Source organism: Daucus carota, chromosome 7, assembly GCF_001625215.2.
Source record: "Daucus carota subsp. sativus chromosome 7, DH1 v3.0, whole genome shotgun sequence".
NCBI lineage: Eukaryota > Viridiplantae > Streptophyta > Magnoliopsida > Apiales > Apiaceae > Daucus > Daucus carota.
In genome coordinates, this window is record NC_030387.2 from 40966060 (window position 1) to 40981629 (window position 15570).

General features: G+C 33.3%; 1 protein-coding gene and 3 long non-coding RNA genes across 4 annotated transcripts; all 4 read left to right on the plus strand.

Moving 5' to 3' along the window:
* The first annotated feature begins 1576 nt into the window (after positions 1 to 1576).
* LOC135147702 (uncharacterized) lies at positions 1577 to 6122 on the plus strand. The gene is made up of 4 exons (XR_010285478.1): positions 1577 to 2032; positions 3208 to 4117; positions 4611 to 4820; positions 5805 to 6122. It is a non-coding gene; the product is annotated as an uncharacterized LOC135147702 (long non-coding RNA).
* Positions 6123 to 6518: 396 nt separating this feature from the next.
* LOC108195632 (uncharacterized) lies at positions 6519 to 7596 on the plus strand. The gene is made up of 3 exons (XR_001801553.2): positions 6519 to 6613; positions 7267 to 7344; positions 7434 to 7596. It is a non-coding gene; the product is annotated as an uncharacterized LOC108195632 (long non-coding RNA).
* A 166-nt stretch (positions 7597 to 7762) lies between these two features.
* LOC108195756 (uncharacterized) lies at positions 7763 to 9136 on the plus strand. Its single transcript, XR_001801598.2, has 3 exons — positions 7763 to 7881; positions 7980 to 8360; positions 9017 to 9136. It is a non-coding gene; the product is annotated as an uncharacterized LOC108195756 (long non-coding RNA).
* A 1161-nt stretch (positions 9137 to 10297) lies between these two features.
* On the plus strand, positions 10298 to 12757 carry LOC135148018 (uncharacterized). The gene is made up of 4 exons (XM_064082125.1): positions 10298 to 10396; positions 10815 to 10966; positions 11055 to 11989; positions 12058 to 12757. The coding sequence occupies exons 2-4, from the start codon at positions 10823 to 10825 to the stop codon at positions 12755 to 12757; spliced, it is 1779 nt and encodes a 592-aa protein (XP_063938195.1). The 5' UTR covers positions 10298 to 10396; positions 10815 to 10822.
* The last annotated feature ends 2813 nt before the right edge of the window (positions 12758 to 15570 follow it).

Sequence of the window (15570 nt, forward strand, 5' to 3'; positions counted from 1 at the left end):
TACGATCGAACATTAAACTGCTCAGAAAGAATACCATCATTTTGGCTCTGTTTTATATGATTTAAGAGTCTATTTTATGTAACTTTTCGCAAGGATTTCAAATATACAATTTGTTTTAAGTTTGTAATCAATAGAGAGTAAATAAAAAGTACACGAGTGTAGCATAGAGAGTAAATTAAAAGTACGAGCGTACCATCGGTAGAAGTCAAAAATGCGATGGTACCATTGAAAAAAACCACTTCTACGAGGGTACCATCAAGAATTTCCCTAGATATAATTTAAATTTATATTTACTTGTATTTTAGGTCTTATTATCTTGATGTCTAAATGTACATATATCCTTGCTATAATGATATTTATTAAAATGTAAATATAAAAAATATACACTATTTAAAATTTTATTATATAATTAAATTATCATTCACCTAAAATTATTGAAAATTTGATAAAAACAAATAAGATTCTTGTCGAATCAGAGTCTTTGTCGTATAGTTAAAAAATCATATATATGATTTTATTAAATTATATATATAATTTTATTAAATCACAATAATTAAATATTCTAAAAATCGGCCGATTAACCGAATAATCGATAATAGACGAATTTTTAATACGATTTGGTAAAATTCGATTAAATCGATGATTAATTGGTCAAAATTGGATTAATCAGTCAAAAATCAGGTAGAATATTAAAATTTACAAAATTTGTGGAGAAAATTTAAAATTTTAAAAATGATTAGATATATATTATTTATATGTATAATATTAAAATAATTTCAAATAATGATCCTGTTATAATTAATGTATATAAATGCTTAGATATTAATGTATAATAAATACATTGCTTAGACATTAATGTATAATAAATGCGTTAGTATTAAAAGTCAATAATAACCTTTATATATATTAAAATATGTGTATTAAGCGAAGGGTATATTAGTCATATCGAATTAATTTACAATGATCAGACATTAATGTCTAATAAAAACATTAGTGTTAAAAGTCAATAATAAACTTTATATATATAAATATTGTATAATGAGCAAAGGGTAAATTGGTCGTTTTGAATTAAATTACTCATGGTTGCTGTATTATATATATAATAGATTTGTTGAACTGCTATTTGGTGCTAGTCGTTTGGGTGTTTATTGCAAATCATATAATTTTTAAGCATGCATGCTTGTTTTATCATACTTTAATACGTTCTGTTTCCGAAATTGTCCTAGGTGTTTAAGGTTTTAATCCGGTATGTTGTCTACATTATGGTAAAGATTCTTCATGCAATGCATAACCAACTGTGGGACTTCATGAAATAATCTGATCCGAACCCGACATGATTTTATAGAGAAATACGACTTGATAAACCCAAATTCAATCCACAATGACCAGTTCTTTAAGATTTAATACCTCAAGGCTCGTAGTGCACCATCTCTATGAACCCGGGGTGTTTAGGTTGCAATATTCGACCTTAACCAACATACGTGGAATTTATTGGGGAGGTTGAGTATTTGCTCCGATTTATTTGAGTTAAGTTCACAGTGTCAACTAAGTAGTAGTTTCAAATTACGTGAGTCCCCAATTTAACAAGGGCATGTCCTTGTAGTTCAATAACAAGGACACAGACAAAATGGGTGTTTAAAGATTTTGTTTCGTGATAAAGATAATGGGACGGAGGATGCTCTCTCTCTTTCTTTCTCGCGGTGGTCGCCGGCGTTAGTCGCCGGACGATGTTCCGCCCTCCCTTCTGCCATACCCAAACTCAAGCACTCCACAACACAAGCCAATTACAGTTTTATTCATATTCCCAATTAGAGTCACCGAAATTTCTCGATTAGTATGTCGATTACGTGGTTTAATGGCTTCTTAACGTTTTGAGATCATCATCGCCGTCCAGATTCGCCATTACAAGTGAGATGGATAACACCGTTTTTTGGTTTGTGTTTGGGATAACAAAGCTACCTAGGATTTAAGCGATTTGCTGCCATTGATGGAACTAATCGGATATGAGCCCATCACCACCGCAACCATTCAGGTCACCACTCTCTCTTCTTTGTTTGTACGCATGTGTATCTGTATGCATATATCACAACTCAATTCTCAATTGTGTGTTTAATTTCTTTCTTTCACTTTTGTTGCAATTCAAGTTTCAATTATAGTCAGATCTGATATTGATTCATTCAAGTACTACTATCATGCATGTTTGTTTGATTTTATTTATTAAACTATCGAGATTCTCATCGTGTGGCTTAATTGTAATGTTTTGGTGATGGTGATTGGTGAGCATGAATCTGGGTGATATGCAATCGTAAGAAATTCTATTTTAACTTTTGATAAAACTGAAATGGAATTGCATTATAATGTTTTAATTTTTGTTATCGGCGTAGATCTATGATTAGATAAGTACAGTTTCTACGAGATATCTGTTTCACTCTGGTGTGTCAGCTGTAAAACTTGAATTTTCTGTTTCTGAAAATACGAGATTGATTTGGGAGATAGTTCATAATTATGTGGATTTGGATGTTGTGAATCATGGTGTAACGGAGGTTATCTTAGATGTAATAGTTTTGAATATGTTACGTTTTTGAATTCATAATTATCATGATTGTTTGATATTTAGGCAATAATTTATTCTTAAATTAGATTGGCTTTAATTACGAGATCTCTTTTATTCTCTATTCATTATCTGTCTCCATTAGTTTTAATTAGAACAGTTACATTTTAAATTGTAATTGTGATTGGATAAATATTCTTTATGAATATTTAAATATCTTTAAGTACTATTTATGGGAGTCATTAATCATGACTTTATTGTGCCTTTAATGGCTTTATTGTGCCTTTAATGGGGCTTTATTGTGCCTTTAATGGCTTTTTATTCCAATTTGGATGCCATTTTTATGGCTTATTTGACATTTTGATGATCATTATATATAATATATTTAATCATGTTTTAAACTTTATTTTATTCCTCACTTAAATTATTAATTTTTAATGTGTCTAACCAAAGGATTTTCCTTTGGTTAGAAATTAGTTTATATTTCTATATTTTTTTTTAATTTTTTTTGATATATATACTCTTTTGTTTTGTTTTTATTAGATTTTCTATCATTTTTACATTATATTAAATATATATATATATATGTGTGCGTGTGTGTGTGATTTACTTGTATACAGATTTATGTTTTGTTTGGTTTGTTTTGTTTTTTTCAGGATAATTTGGAAGCGAGCTGGTTCGTGACTTATGGGTGTTCTTTTCTCATTCATTTAAGCTTTATTGTCTAAACGTCCGGAGTTGTGCTTGCATGACTTTCGGTTAGATGATAAACTTTCTTGAAAGAAAGATATCCCGGATGCGGTTTATTGTATTTCGATACAATTCATCTACGTATATGTAGACCTTACAAAAAAAAAAAAAAAAAAAAAATACCTCAAGGCTCAAGCTTATATTTTATTTTTCAAAAATCATATTAAGCAAGTCCGGGGCTTCGACTACGCTAATTGTATTGATAAGGACTCAACATTCTACTTATTTGGAACATTTGTTGCTTTGAATTTAGTCCAGAGACCTCAAGTTTAAGACAATGCATGCCAAAGACGACACAGAAACTCGACATGGTTATACATTTAACATTATCTTTACAAATTCTTAGATAGTACAGTATAAGGTAAAAAACACTTGGGGGCTGTTTGGATCATGCGATTCCAACTTGGGGAACGGGAATGAGAGTAAGATTTTGATACAAATATGTATCAGAATCTCATTTTCATTCTCATTAACCAGTTTGATTCTCATGATCCAAATTGCACCCTAGCTTCATTCCGTTGGGGTGTGTGTGTTTTGGGAATGCGGAGAATCTTGCACAAACAAAGTTGATAGGACACCCAACAAACAAAGGTGAAATTATGCACGGTTTTCTGCCTGCGTCGATATATGTCTGTAGCTTGAGTATTCTGATCCCCCGTAGCCCGTGTCAAGAATTTGGTCTGTTGCGAAGAAACTCCACTATTCGTAGATTTATGCACCGCTGATGAAAGTGATCCAGAATACCCAGCTTGAGGCTTCATGAACATCTTGATCAGTTGTTCTGACCATTGGCCTGATAATAAACTCTTTGCTAAGGTACTCAAAATCCGCATTATATTTAATCTTTTTCACCTAGCAGGTGCTGAGCATGGTCATCACGATGCCATTCCAATTGATAATTTTGAACATTTTACACTGCTGCTTTTGAGATCGACAATCTTATGCTTTTATTTTTCAGATAAATGTTTTGTATAATGTTCCAGATGATGCGCAAAATGAACATGGTGTGCAAAAGCTCTTTTTCTTCTTCATAATGTTCTTTATTAAAGTAAAAGCTATTTGATTAACAATCTCAATGTTCTTTATTAATATTCTTTAAATGTACTATTTCAAGTCTTGCAGATTTCACAAATATGAATTTAACCTCTACGTGAAGCATATACACTTAATATATTGTTATATATTAAATTATATATTAATATGTCATTTGACTACTTTTGTTATTAGTTTAGAGTGTTATTTATGTGTTGAAGTTCTAAGTGGATCAAAAATATTTGAGATTCACTGAAAGTGCCTAACCTCTTATCAGTCAGGATGTTTCAAAGTTAGCGAGGAAGAAGAGGCTGGTGTTTTAGTAGTTGGCTGCTGTTGTAAATTTTGTTATATGTCTCTATAATTAATTATATGTGTCAATCATGCGTCTAGGACTCTGTTTCAGGACCGTTTTCACAGCCAATAGCCGATAGAAAATCTGCTCCATCGGTATCGAAAGAAAATAGAAATTCGAAAGCAGATTAAGGTATTTGTCATAACAATTTTGTGTTTAACTGTTCATTTATAACAAGGTTGTGTGCTTTATTGTTGTTTAAAATATTTAGTTAAGTGTACAATTACATTTTGACGGGGAACACATTCCAAGGTGATTTTTTCATTGGACATGGTAATGATTACATGATATAGGTAAAGTTCTGCGCTTCTATTCCTTTATAAATTTGAAAAATAAAAGACATGAATCTTTACGATCTAACTTTATGTTAGGTAAGGAAAATGTGATCAGGACTTCGTGTATTGATATGTTAGCATATTGTTAGCTACTTGCATATGTATGCACACTTAGTATGAGGCTGCTTTTTAAAAATTTATGGACCAATTCCATTTACGTATTTGTCAGCTAAAATGTAGTGGTTTATCTTCCCCTAACTTTTGCCTTTTTGGAAAAGAAAAAGAAAGCAAAATAAATTCTTTAAGACAAAGATTCACCTAAAATTGCAACACGGCCGATAAGAACTTTTCTTTGTTCTTAAAATAATGTTGTATGCTTGGATCCTGCAAATTTTTATGTTGACATGAATGACTGGCTTTGTTTTTGGTAGGGATAAGAAAATACCAATGTGGCCAACTTTTAGCTAATGTGTATCTACTATTCCACCTTTTATGAGCATGAAAATGGTAAAATCATGTTCCATTTATTTTGGTGGAGATATTTGAGATCTCTGAATTGTTTTCATTGCTCTAATTAATTATGGATACCTTCTAATCCAAGAAAATAGTTCAAATGTGCTCAAAGTTGTCCATGACATAATTAATAATGTCGAGCCATAGTTTGTTGTTTTCTCATATTTTGTTTAACTCATCTCCAACATGTGTTTAGGTTAGATGTTATGTACTAATACATGTTAGCTGATTGTTGCAGCTATTACACCAGATATTAGTGCCAGATTCTTCTATCTTAATGAAATCCAACTACGTATATAATTAATGATCTGGTTATTTTATATTGCAGACTTTAATATTATTGCTGAAAGAAGATTAAAGGATACACTCTTGCAGCAGGAAACCTTGCTTTGCAGGCAAGGTGTGTTCATTTGTATTTATGTATTGTTATTTTTAAATTCTTTGCTCATAAATAGATCCTCCATCTTGCAGGCAAAGCATTCATTAACAGCTCTTTTGCATGTCTATTATTTTTTGAATTTAACAAACAAACTGCTTTCTCGCAATTGGCTAACTCACAAAATTAAATTCACTCTGACTCCGCCTTTCTAATACGTCAAACTTAAAGGCACAAATTAAGAAAAAATTGTGTGGAAAATGCCCTTGGGAACACCCCGAATGCGGTTTACTTAACATTAAAAATTAAAATAAACTGTTATGTTATATCCTTAATCACTCATAAAGATGATTTCAGAGTAAAAGCTTTAGGTAAAGAGCTGTTAACTTGGTGCCTTTGAAAGCCAGGTTATTTCTAAATTCCAAAGGTCAGATTTCATTTCGGTTCTAGATTAGATTCTGTTGCACAACATGGTGGCTTCCCTTCTCTATTTTTTGAAAATTACAGAGAATTACCAAAATCATATTTTATTATATAATGATTTAACTTTTGTCTGTGACTTGCATGTCTATAGTGTGAGTAGAATAAATATTGTTATTATTATAATATTATTAATTAAAAAGTCTAATCACATATTGTTCTCAGACATTGTGTTTGAATGTTTCCAGAATGTAACAAGACTGTGCCAAATTCAAGTTTTCAGACTTCAACACGTGCTGATAATGTTTGCCAACAGCCCTCACACTCCACACAAGGTTCAGGTACAAATAATTAGGCATTTATGAATTACAATACTGAGCACCCTATAGCTCTCTCCTGCAATCCCTCCTTTATGTTCAGAGTGCCACGATTGAATAAACATCTCAATGATTAAGGCTATGTTTCATGATGACAAGAAGGTGAAGTTTCACAATGTCGTGAAGATTTAGTATAGAATGCTAAGGCCTTTAATTATAATGAGAGTATTATAAGACTTGCTGGTGTGTTTGAGCTCATATAATTAACAAAGCTGAAATTGATGTAATAAATTGTTGTGTTATTGTTGCCTACTTGCAGGCTGCTAAAAGAGAGAAATCACTTAGGCTTCTGCACAAAAATAGTTTAATTACTTCATAAGCACAAGCTAATCATCTTGCAGATCTAATTAATTACTTTAAGATCTAATAAATATTATTATTATAATATTATTAATTAAAAAGTCTAATCAGTCACCATGCGAACCAGCTATAAGAGGACAATTAATTACTAAATCATAGTAACTAAAATAAGATTATTACACTTTCGTCAAAAAAAAAAAGATTATTACACTTATTACATTTCTAAATAAGGATATTTAGAAATTTTCATTTCTAAATAAGGATATTGGCAATAAGTTCCTCTTCGTGACATTCTTCATATTTATTTTTTGTCTTAGGTTCTGCCGTTACACAAGTCACCAGGGCCAAATCCGTGAATCAGACTGATGCATTTAAGCTCCCAACTCAAACACAATGTAATTGTCATTTTCTGTATTTTTGTGCTTTTCGTCATGCCTTTTTTATTAACAGAACTCAGGTCTAATCTGTGATATATGTCTGACAGCATCAAATTCTATGGATTGGCAAAACCCAAATAACATGAAGGATTTGGCTCATATTACCATGTACTGGGAGGTCATACGGATACATGAGCAACTCTGTCCATCCTCCTCCTGTCAGGCAGAATCTTTCCAGATTTTGAGAGGAAAACAAGGAACAGAACTTCAGGACAGGCAAGCACAATTCTTTTTTATACAGTTAGACAGGCCACTCTTCATCGATGATAATGATGGCAATATACACTCATTAGTGCCTTTTTAAGTCAAGGACCATATTCAAAATACATTTTCCTTTTTAGTTTCTGTGTGACATTGCCCTGAAATTTAGCAATTGGTTTGCTCAGCTGCACAGACATTTATTTAGCTGTAGCAAGATTTTCCCTGGCTCCTTGCATGCATCTACAGAGTCGCAGCTTCAATCTCATTGATGAGGGAGTTGCTGCAAACAATCCAGTAATATTACTGTACTTGAGTTCAACTTGGTTATAGTTGTAAAATATATCAAACTGACGCTAAACAAAATTTTCTTTGTTGGAACTATATTGCTGCAGACTCAGGTGGCTATAACCCATATTTTCAACCAAATTGTGAAAGGAAACTTTGAAAATGTGGATATCAAACCAATGGACACTACGATGATTTTAGGTGTATCACTTGGCACTGGTACAGCTAGGTTTGAGGCGAAGTACAATGTCACCATGGTTGCTGAATGGAGTCCGGTCAATTGGATTTTTGATAAGGGTGCTACCCCTTGATCGATGTTTATAGTGCTTCAAGCACTGACATGGTCGACATTCAAGTTTCATCACTGTTTCAAGCCCTTGGAGCAGAGAAAAATTATCTGCGTATTCAGGATGATAATCTTACATGGAATACAACATCAGTTAATGTAGCAACCACAACAAATATGGAGGCACAAGCTGCTAGATAAGGTGAACATTAGATGTTTGAAAGCTTTTAATCGTAAATTTTGTATATCATTTGTGATCTAGGATTGATATAATAATAATTATTATAAACATAATCACACAACACTTTTAGCACAAACATCGTTTTCTTTTATATTAGAAAAATTATATTATTCCTAAATATTTTTTATTTTTATTATATGTATATGGAATTTTATAATATTATAATAACATTATATTTATGATTTCTTGATTTGAATTTTTTAGTAATTAGCCGTCCAGTTTCACAAAAATATAATATAAATATAGTATAAGTGAATATTATCAATAAACGATACTATAAATAATAGGATATATTTACTCCATATGCTTTTTTTTTGTTATGTCAATTTTTTAACAAAATAAATAACTATTTTTTCTTAAAATAAATTCAATACAGTTATAAGTTGATGAGATTATTCTTTGAAGATAAGTTGAGTGATAAATATTATATATTATATCTTTCAATAATCTCCGATACTTAATTTGCTTTTTAGTAAAAATTATATTTTTCATATCTAATGGCATTATGAAAATTAATCTATATTTTTTTAATCTGTGAGAAAGTTTGAATTCTTCTTTTTCTATATTATCTAATATAATATACTCATTTCATAAATTCACTCGATTTTGTTTTACAGTATTTCGCATAAAATTTCTTTTTATGGACCAATCAATGTACCGGATCACTGCACGCAGACATCTTGGAATTCCCAGTAAATTTAGTATTAGCAAGCATTCGCATGACTTTCTTTAAAGGTGCCTATCTCATTTTTGTTTCAAAATAATATTAAATATTCAAATTCCTTAATACTTATGACTTTATATCATAAATTTAACGTCAAGTTGAATCCAATTGAATTCTATTTTTTTCTTGATTTTTTTTATTGTCTCTGCAACAGGTACAATCCATATAACTAAACTGACTCAGTCAAGGATATTTATCAATCCTGATCATCAAAGTGTTTACTCGATTAGGCAAAGGTAATATTCAAATAATTCAATTATTACAATTCATTAATATTTAAATATTTAGATTCTTCACTGCTCACGTTATCTTTTCACAGGCTACTAGATGAGGGATACCAACATCGAAGTGCTTAGCAATTGACACATGTTGATGTTGTCCGTCACATTGAAGAATAGAAGCCAACACTATATGCATTTACTGCACAAATGCTTCTGTTCGGAATAAAAAGTTTTCTTCATTTTTTCTGAATAAATGTTTACTCTTTTTTTCCTATTATATTTTCAGACTATTTGCAGTGGTTGTTAGTTTACTTATTTGTGTTTTTTCAGACCTTATCGAATGATTCGGATTAATGTTTTATTCATAATTCACGGCTTTGTGTTTGGATGAAGTATTCTGTTTTTGGCTACTTATCAGTTTAAATAACAGTGTTGCACATGCTTGAAAATAAGATGATCCTCTGTGTTGCTGTTAATAAACTAAAGAGACTTCAATGCATTGGTTCATAGAGTGATTAAGTCTGCAGGTTCTGTGGGAAGCAATGTAATCAGTGTGGATTATTTTGATTTGCGTGATTGAAGATTATCCGAGAAACTGCATATATATTAGTCTGGGTTCTTATCTTGAAATGTGCAGGCAGTTGAATAGACTTAGGTTTTGTTCAAGTTTTCGTATTTTGCTCAAGCATAAAACCAGTTGCCTCTGTGTGCTATCCCGTGTGTGCATGGAATTTGTTTTTTTCCTTCTTGGAATCAAATTAGAAGACGGATGCTCAGAACCAGTGTCAAGCATCTGATTTAATGTTTGGTATAAGCACTGAAACACTAGAAGTTGAATATAATAAAATATGATTCAAAGAATAATAATTGTTGTGCACGTGTTACAATTTAACAAAGATTACAAATAATTAATTAAAAAATAAAAAATAATCATTACCCGCACGGGCAAGATTTCTAGTTAGTTTAAACACATAAAGGGTGTAGGTTTGTGCGAGACGGGGAGAGAGAGATTTCGATTAATCAAATTGGTGTAATCAGCGCGTCAATCAAAGGTATAATTTCTCACCAAACCAAATCGCCCCAACGGTTTGATCTTGAATTCAATTATGATGGCGAGAGTCCGAGTATAAACAGATGGGTCATATTCTCCGGCAATCGCGTGTTAAATTAGGGTTATCTAACACACTGTACGGGGCTGTTGGATTTATATTTCAAGGGCTCAGATCTAATTTTGGGTTTTTAATGTATCCGCGGTTATTTACCGCGGAATGGAGTTTTCCTATCCGCGATTTTTATAGCGGATATATTAAAATCTCAGATTGGATCTGGGCCTTTGAAATATAGATCTAACGCCCCCGTATACTGTGTTAGATAACCCTTATCTAACACGCGGTTGCCCTGAACAGATATCAAACAGATATCAATTTCGAACAGAAACCCTAATCCCAACTATTTTGTTTGATGCAGCAGATTTGGCAATGAAAATCATTAGCGATACTTTTTCGGGATTAGAAATCGCCCAACAAACACCCGATTCGGATTCGGATCTTCAGGCACTCCAGCAACATATACAAACACCTCCGCAGAAAGTCGATCAACATATGTATGAAATAGACCTGGAGGTATCAACGTTTGTGTAGGGTATAATATGATGTTGTAATACATTCGTGTGTATATTATATCTAATTTTTGGAATTTCATTTAATTCAGGAGACTTCAGATTCCGAGCCTCCCGTGACTTTCAAAAAATTCTATCGGGAGTTCAAGCTTGGTGTACCCAATGTTCATTCTAGGGCAACACCTTTGTTCGAGGTGGCCTCTGTTCGCATAGACAACAACCAATTCCAGGAGTTCAGTTCGGTTGAAATTTATGGCACTATCGTGCTCATTGATAATCATGGTAACGAATTCTATATCTTTGATTGCAAGCGCCGTGATGATGCAAAGGCTCACATTTTAGATCCCAGAACACCCACATCTGTAATCCTTGAAAACTTTCAACCGCGTGGTGTACCAAGTAAATTGTGCTTGCTATTTCAACTCAAAAGAAGATTGCCTGGTGCTGCTGCTGAGGAAGATATTGTAATCTTCGATGATTACAAGCATATAGATTGCACTCGGGAAGTTCTTTATGACAAACCACAAGTTTATGTCTTCGACTCTGATAAAGGGCGATCTATTATTACGGTGACTTGCACAATATTTCAATGTGCACTTACAGCTGAGGTGGGAATTGTAGTTGAAAAAACCGGCAGGGGTGTTCCTGAGAGTGGTGTTGCCGAAATTACCGGTAGGATTGTCGCAGTAACCAGGGGATTGAGTGATGATTTGCATGCACGTACAATCCTTGCCGTGTCATGCGAACAGTTCAAATTTGGGAATTATACTCCACTGTCTACATTGGCGGTGCCAGCATATTCCTCGGTTGAATTTCAAGGTCAACTAAGTGTTAATGGGCAAGATTTAAGTTGTGATTTGACATTTGAACCTTGTAATGAAAGTGACATATTTCATGAGAAACAGATTTGCCGTAGACCATATCGGATCCGAGTAATCGTGTTTTGGAAGCATGGTGCTACAAGCCTTCCGGAAGGTAATGTAATGATTTTTTTCCAACTGAACTTTTGGAGATTTTCTCGATTTCTGTTTGTGCTTATGATCAAGGAGATTCTGCATTCAGTCTTAGAGGAAAAGTGAAGTGTTATGATTGCAGAGGATGTCTATCTATCTTTGATTCAGACACCGGAGGCGTCTTCACTTCCACTTCCAGTTACAATAGTGACATTGTAAAGCTAGTTCCTGATCTTGGTCGTGGTTTTGTCGGTTCACATCTGGGGATAGTAACCGAGCTGATGGATAATCAAGGCCGTGAGATTAGCTTTGGGTCCGCAAAATATGATTTCCACACAATTGAAGTATGGCGTGACAAGCGGATCTGTTCAGTTATTAGGGGTCAAAATGGTTTTGCAGCTGTGCACTATACGATCTTTTCAGATGCTGTACTAGTTAAATTGTCCTTTGAGGCAATGTATAACTTTAAATCTGGTGGTGCTAGTGGTTGTAAAGTTCATGGGAGTATTAATACTTGGTACAGCAACTTCAATTACTATACTCACTATGCAAAGAAGTATTACCGATGCACACTGTTTGAAAAGCAAGAGTGCGATGCTTTGAATCTTGCCGATGGTGAGAAAATACCATTGTCAAAATCCGTAATTGCAGTGCCAGTATATGGCTTACTCGTTGTGGAAGCAATTGTTTATGCACAAAATGGAAAGCATAGTGAAAAATTGAAGTTTAAGAAAACATTTTCTCCTGCTGAAAATCAACGTGTGATTGCGGAATCGAGGCTTGGTAAGAGCTTTGGTTTATTTATGGACGTGGAATGGGTGCGAGACATCCCTCTCATCTAGGCTGCTTAGTGGAGGAGACAACATCTAATATTTATTTGAGCGCTTTTGTAAGTTTCCTTACTAGTTGCATACACTTGCATCTCCATCTCCGGACAATGATCCATCAACCCAAAAACAGATCTCAATGCTCCACTGCTGATCGATGAAAGAGAGCTTTGAATTGTGTGGAATTATAGGTTGTAGGAGGTTTTGTCAAATCTTACCGGTGCATGATGTAGCTACAAAGACTTTTCGTTACAAAAGAAGGAAGTTTATCCTATTAATATTGTTAGAGAACTAGCCCAAATCTGGGATTAGACAATATTTGGAGTAAAGACCTAGAAAGCCAGGTAACTGAATAATATTTTTTCATAACGAAAGATGACATCAAGTCCTAACACAAAATTCCTTCTAACCCCATTCAGAGGTAGTACTACGAGTCAAATGTTGCCACAACCACAACAGCTTGCTCCGACATTGCATAGAAGATAACAATATATTTAAACTAGAAAACATGAAACTATCAACAAGAAGACAAAGCCAAACCAGGATAAACAGAAAAACAAAAATCAAATAGCCGATCAACAGTACTATCAGCATCTAGAGGTGGCCAAACGAACGAGTTCAAACGGATCTACTCGTCTCGGCTCGCCTTTTAACTCGTTGAATACCGGTACGCCGCGAGACGAGTTAAAACTCACCTCATCTCGTTAAGCTATACGAGACGATCACGAGCCTGGGTTTGAAAAAACGCGAACGTCTTGTCTCGGCTCGAACGTATCGGTTCGTCTCGGAGACGTCTCGCCCGCCTCGTACGAGCTCGCCTCGTCTCGCCGTGCAGAGATTAGGTAGCTCATGCCAAACCTACTGTACATTCTTCTATTTACACCTTCATTTTCACCTTTTCATTCATATTATATACTAAAAATCATGCTTTAATACTGTTGAATATAATATTGAGTAGACAATGTTATCAGCACTCTGTCACACTTGTCTCAATTAATATTCAATTGATAAATGATTTTCCTTACATTAATAATTCTTTCATCTCAACATAACACATTTACTGTATATTAACACATTTTTTTATTTATCAAATTTTAAGTATATGATAAACTATCATTTTTACTTATCAAATTTTAAGTATATGATAGATAGTATATATCTGAATATTTAATTATCTATTAGGCAGACAAAAAATATTATTTTATTATTTTTGAAAAAAGAATCACCAAAAAAGTGCATGTGTGTATCTTTTGTATTTTCCATCCAGGGTCATTCATAATGCTATGACTAGGTAGCTACTACAACTTCGCCCGTGCAGACTCGCCTCGTGCAGTCCAACTCGCAAACAAACAAACAGCCACCACTAGTTCGCAGACAAACTCGCAGAGCTCGCAGACCAACTCGAAAAAATATCATAACTCGTCCAACTCGCCAAACTCGCGAGTTGGACACGAGTTTAATAATTTGAGATTCGTCTCGGCTCGTCTCGTCTCGCTAGCCTTAAATGAGACGTCCGCGAGTTCACCTTTCATGAACTCGTCTCGCCTCCGACTCGTCTCGTCTCGTCACGGGGCGCCCGTTTGGCCACCACTATCAGCATCTCCCTGTAAAAGCCAAATAAGAAATAGGCAAAAAAAGAAGATGGATGAGCCATTTGATTAAGAACACAATCCAGTTTGCCAAAGGACTTTGCTAAGTAAATCCAAGGAGGTGGATTTTTAAAGTTTTTGCTGCAACTCAATTATAAAACATTTCCTTTTTCCAGAACTAGTAAATTTTCATATAAACTATATTGTGAGGATACTAGGATCCGTTACATAAATTATATTGTTTATTTGGAAAGGGTATAGAAGGGTGGTAAAATACATGAATTCAGGGTCTCAGAAAGACGTAGTGTACCTTAATGTATATGTTTCCAAAGAGACGTGAATTGTCACACCGTTATATGATTCACTAATACACATGTTATTAAAATTTAATTATCCATTCTTAACTAATTGGAAATAAGTCATATTAAATATATATATGCCAAAAGAGGGGGGAAGGAAAACCTGTATTCACAAAGCATCCTCACAAATCATCAACAATTACATATGTGTAACCTAAAAATAAAATAAAAATATAAAGATATTAGTAATACTACATAATAAATAAACAACTAAATAAACAAAATTTTACCTTCATCATCTACGCATTCTAGATAGATCTCTACTCTTTACAAAAAGATCTGTATGTTGGATCTTCAAATTGTGTATCGCACATCACGCTCTCTCAGAGCATCCTTGATACAAATCCAGATATCTATATAATTAATCATTATTCAGTACAAACATATTGTAATAATTTGTTAAAAACTGAATTCCTTAATACTCAATATGTTCAAAATTCACTTAAATCGGAAATGAAATTCTCAAAAAAAATAAAAACTACTATTAGAGCCATAAAATTGTGGCAGGTGGTCAAGTTTAACATTTAAAGAACATAAAATACATACACCAATTAATCTTATTGTCTTTGAAGGGAAATTCCCAAATTTTCCAAGTTATCCTTCGATGGATTTATCAAATCCGTATGATCCAACTATACCAAACTTAAGAAAAACAATAGTATTCACGGAGCATGCCTGAATTATAACAGATTCATCCAAGTAGCAGCAAAAGATAAGATTTATATTTTTAGTAAACAACTGTATTAACATTGAAAAAGATGTGGATAAACTTAAATTAAAAAGGTAATGAAAAGAGGTTTACTAAATGTATACAATAAACAAAGAAAAATTTGGAAATTTACCTCGATCGATCTCCTCCACTTTCCATCCGTTTATTCAA

What these genes read in the sequence shown, in the direction of transcription:
- LOC135148018 (XM_064082125.1), top strand. Translation starts at nt 10,823, where the DNA reads ATGAAAATCATTAGCGATACTTTTTCGGGATTAGAAATCGCCCAACAA. An exon ending in TGTATGAAATAGACCTGGAG is followed by an intron (nt 10,967 to 11,054) that starts GTATCAACGTTT and finishes CATTTAATTCAG; the next exon opens with GAGACTTCAGATTCCGAGCC. An exon ending in TGGAGATTTTCTCGATTTCT is followed by an intron (nt 11,990 to 12,057) that starts GTTTGTGCTTAT and finishes TTATGATTGCAG; the next exon opens with AGGATGTCTATCTATCTTTG.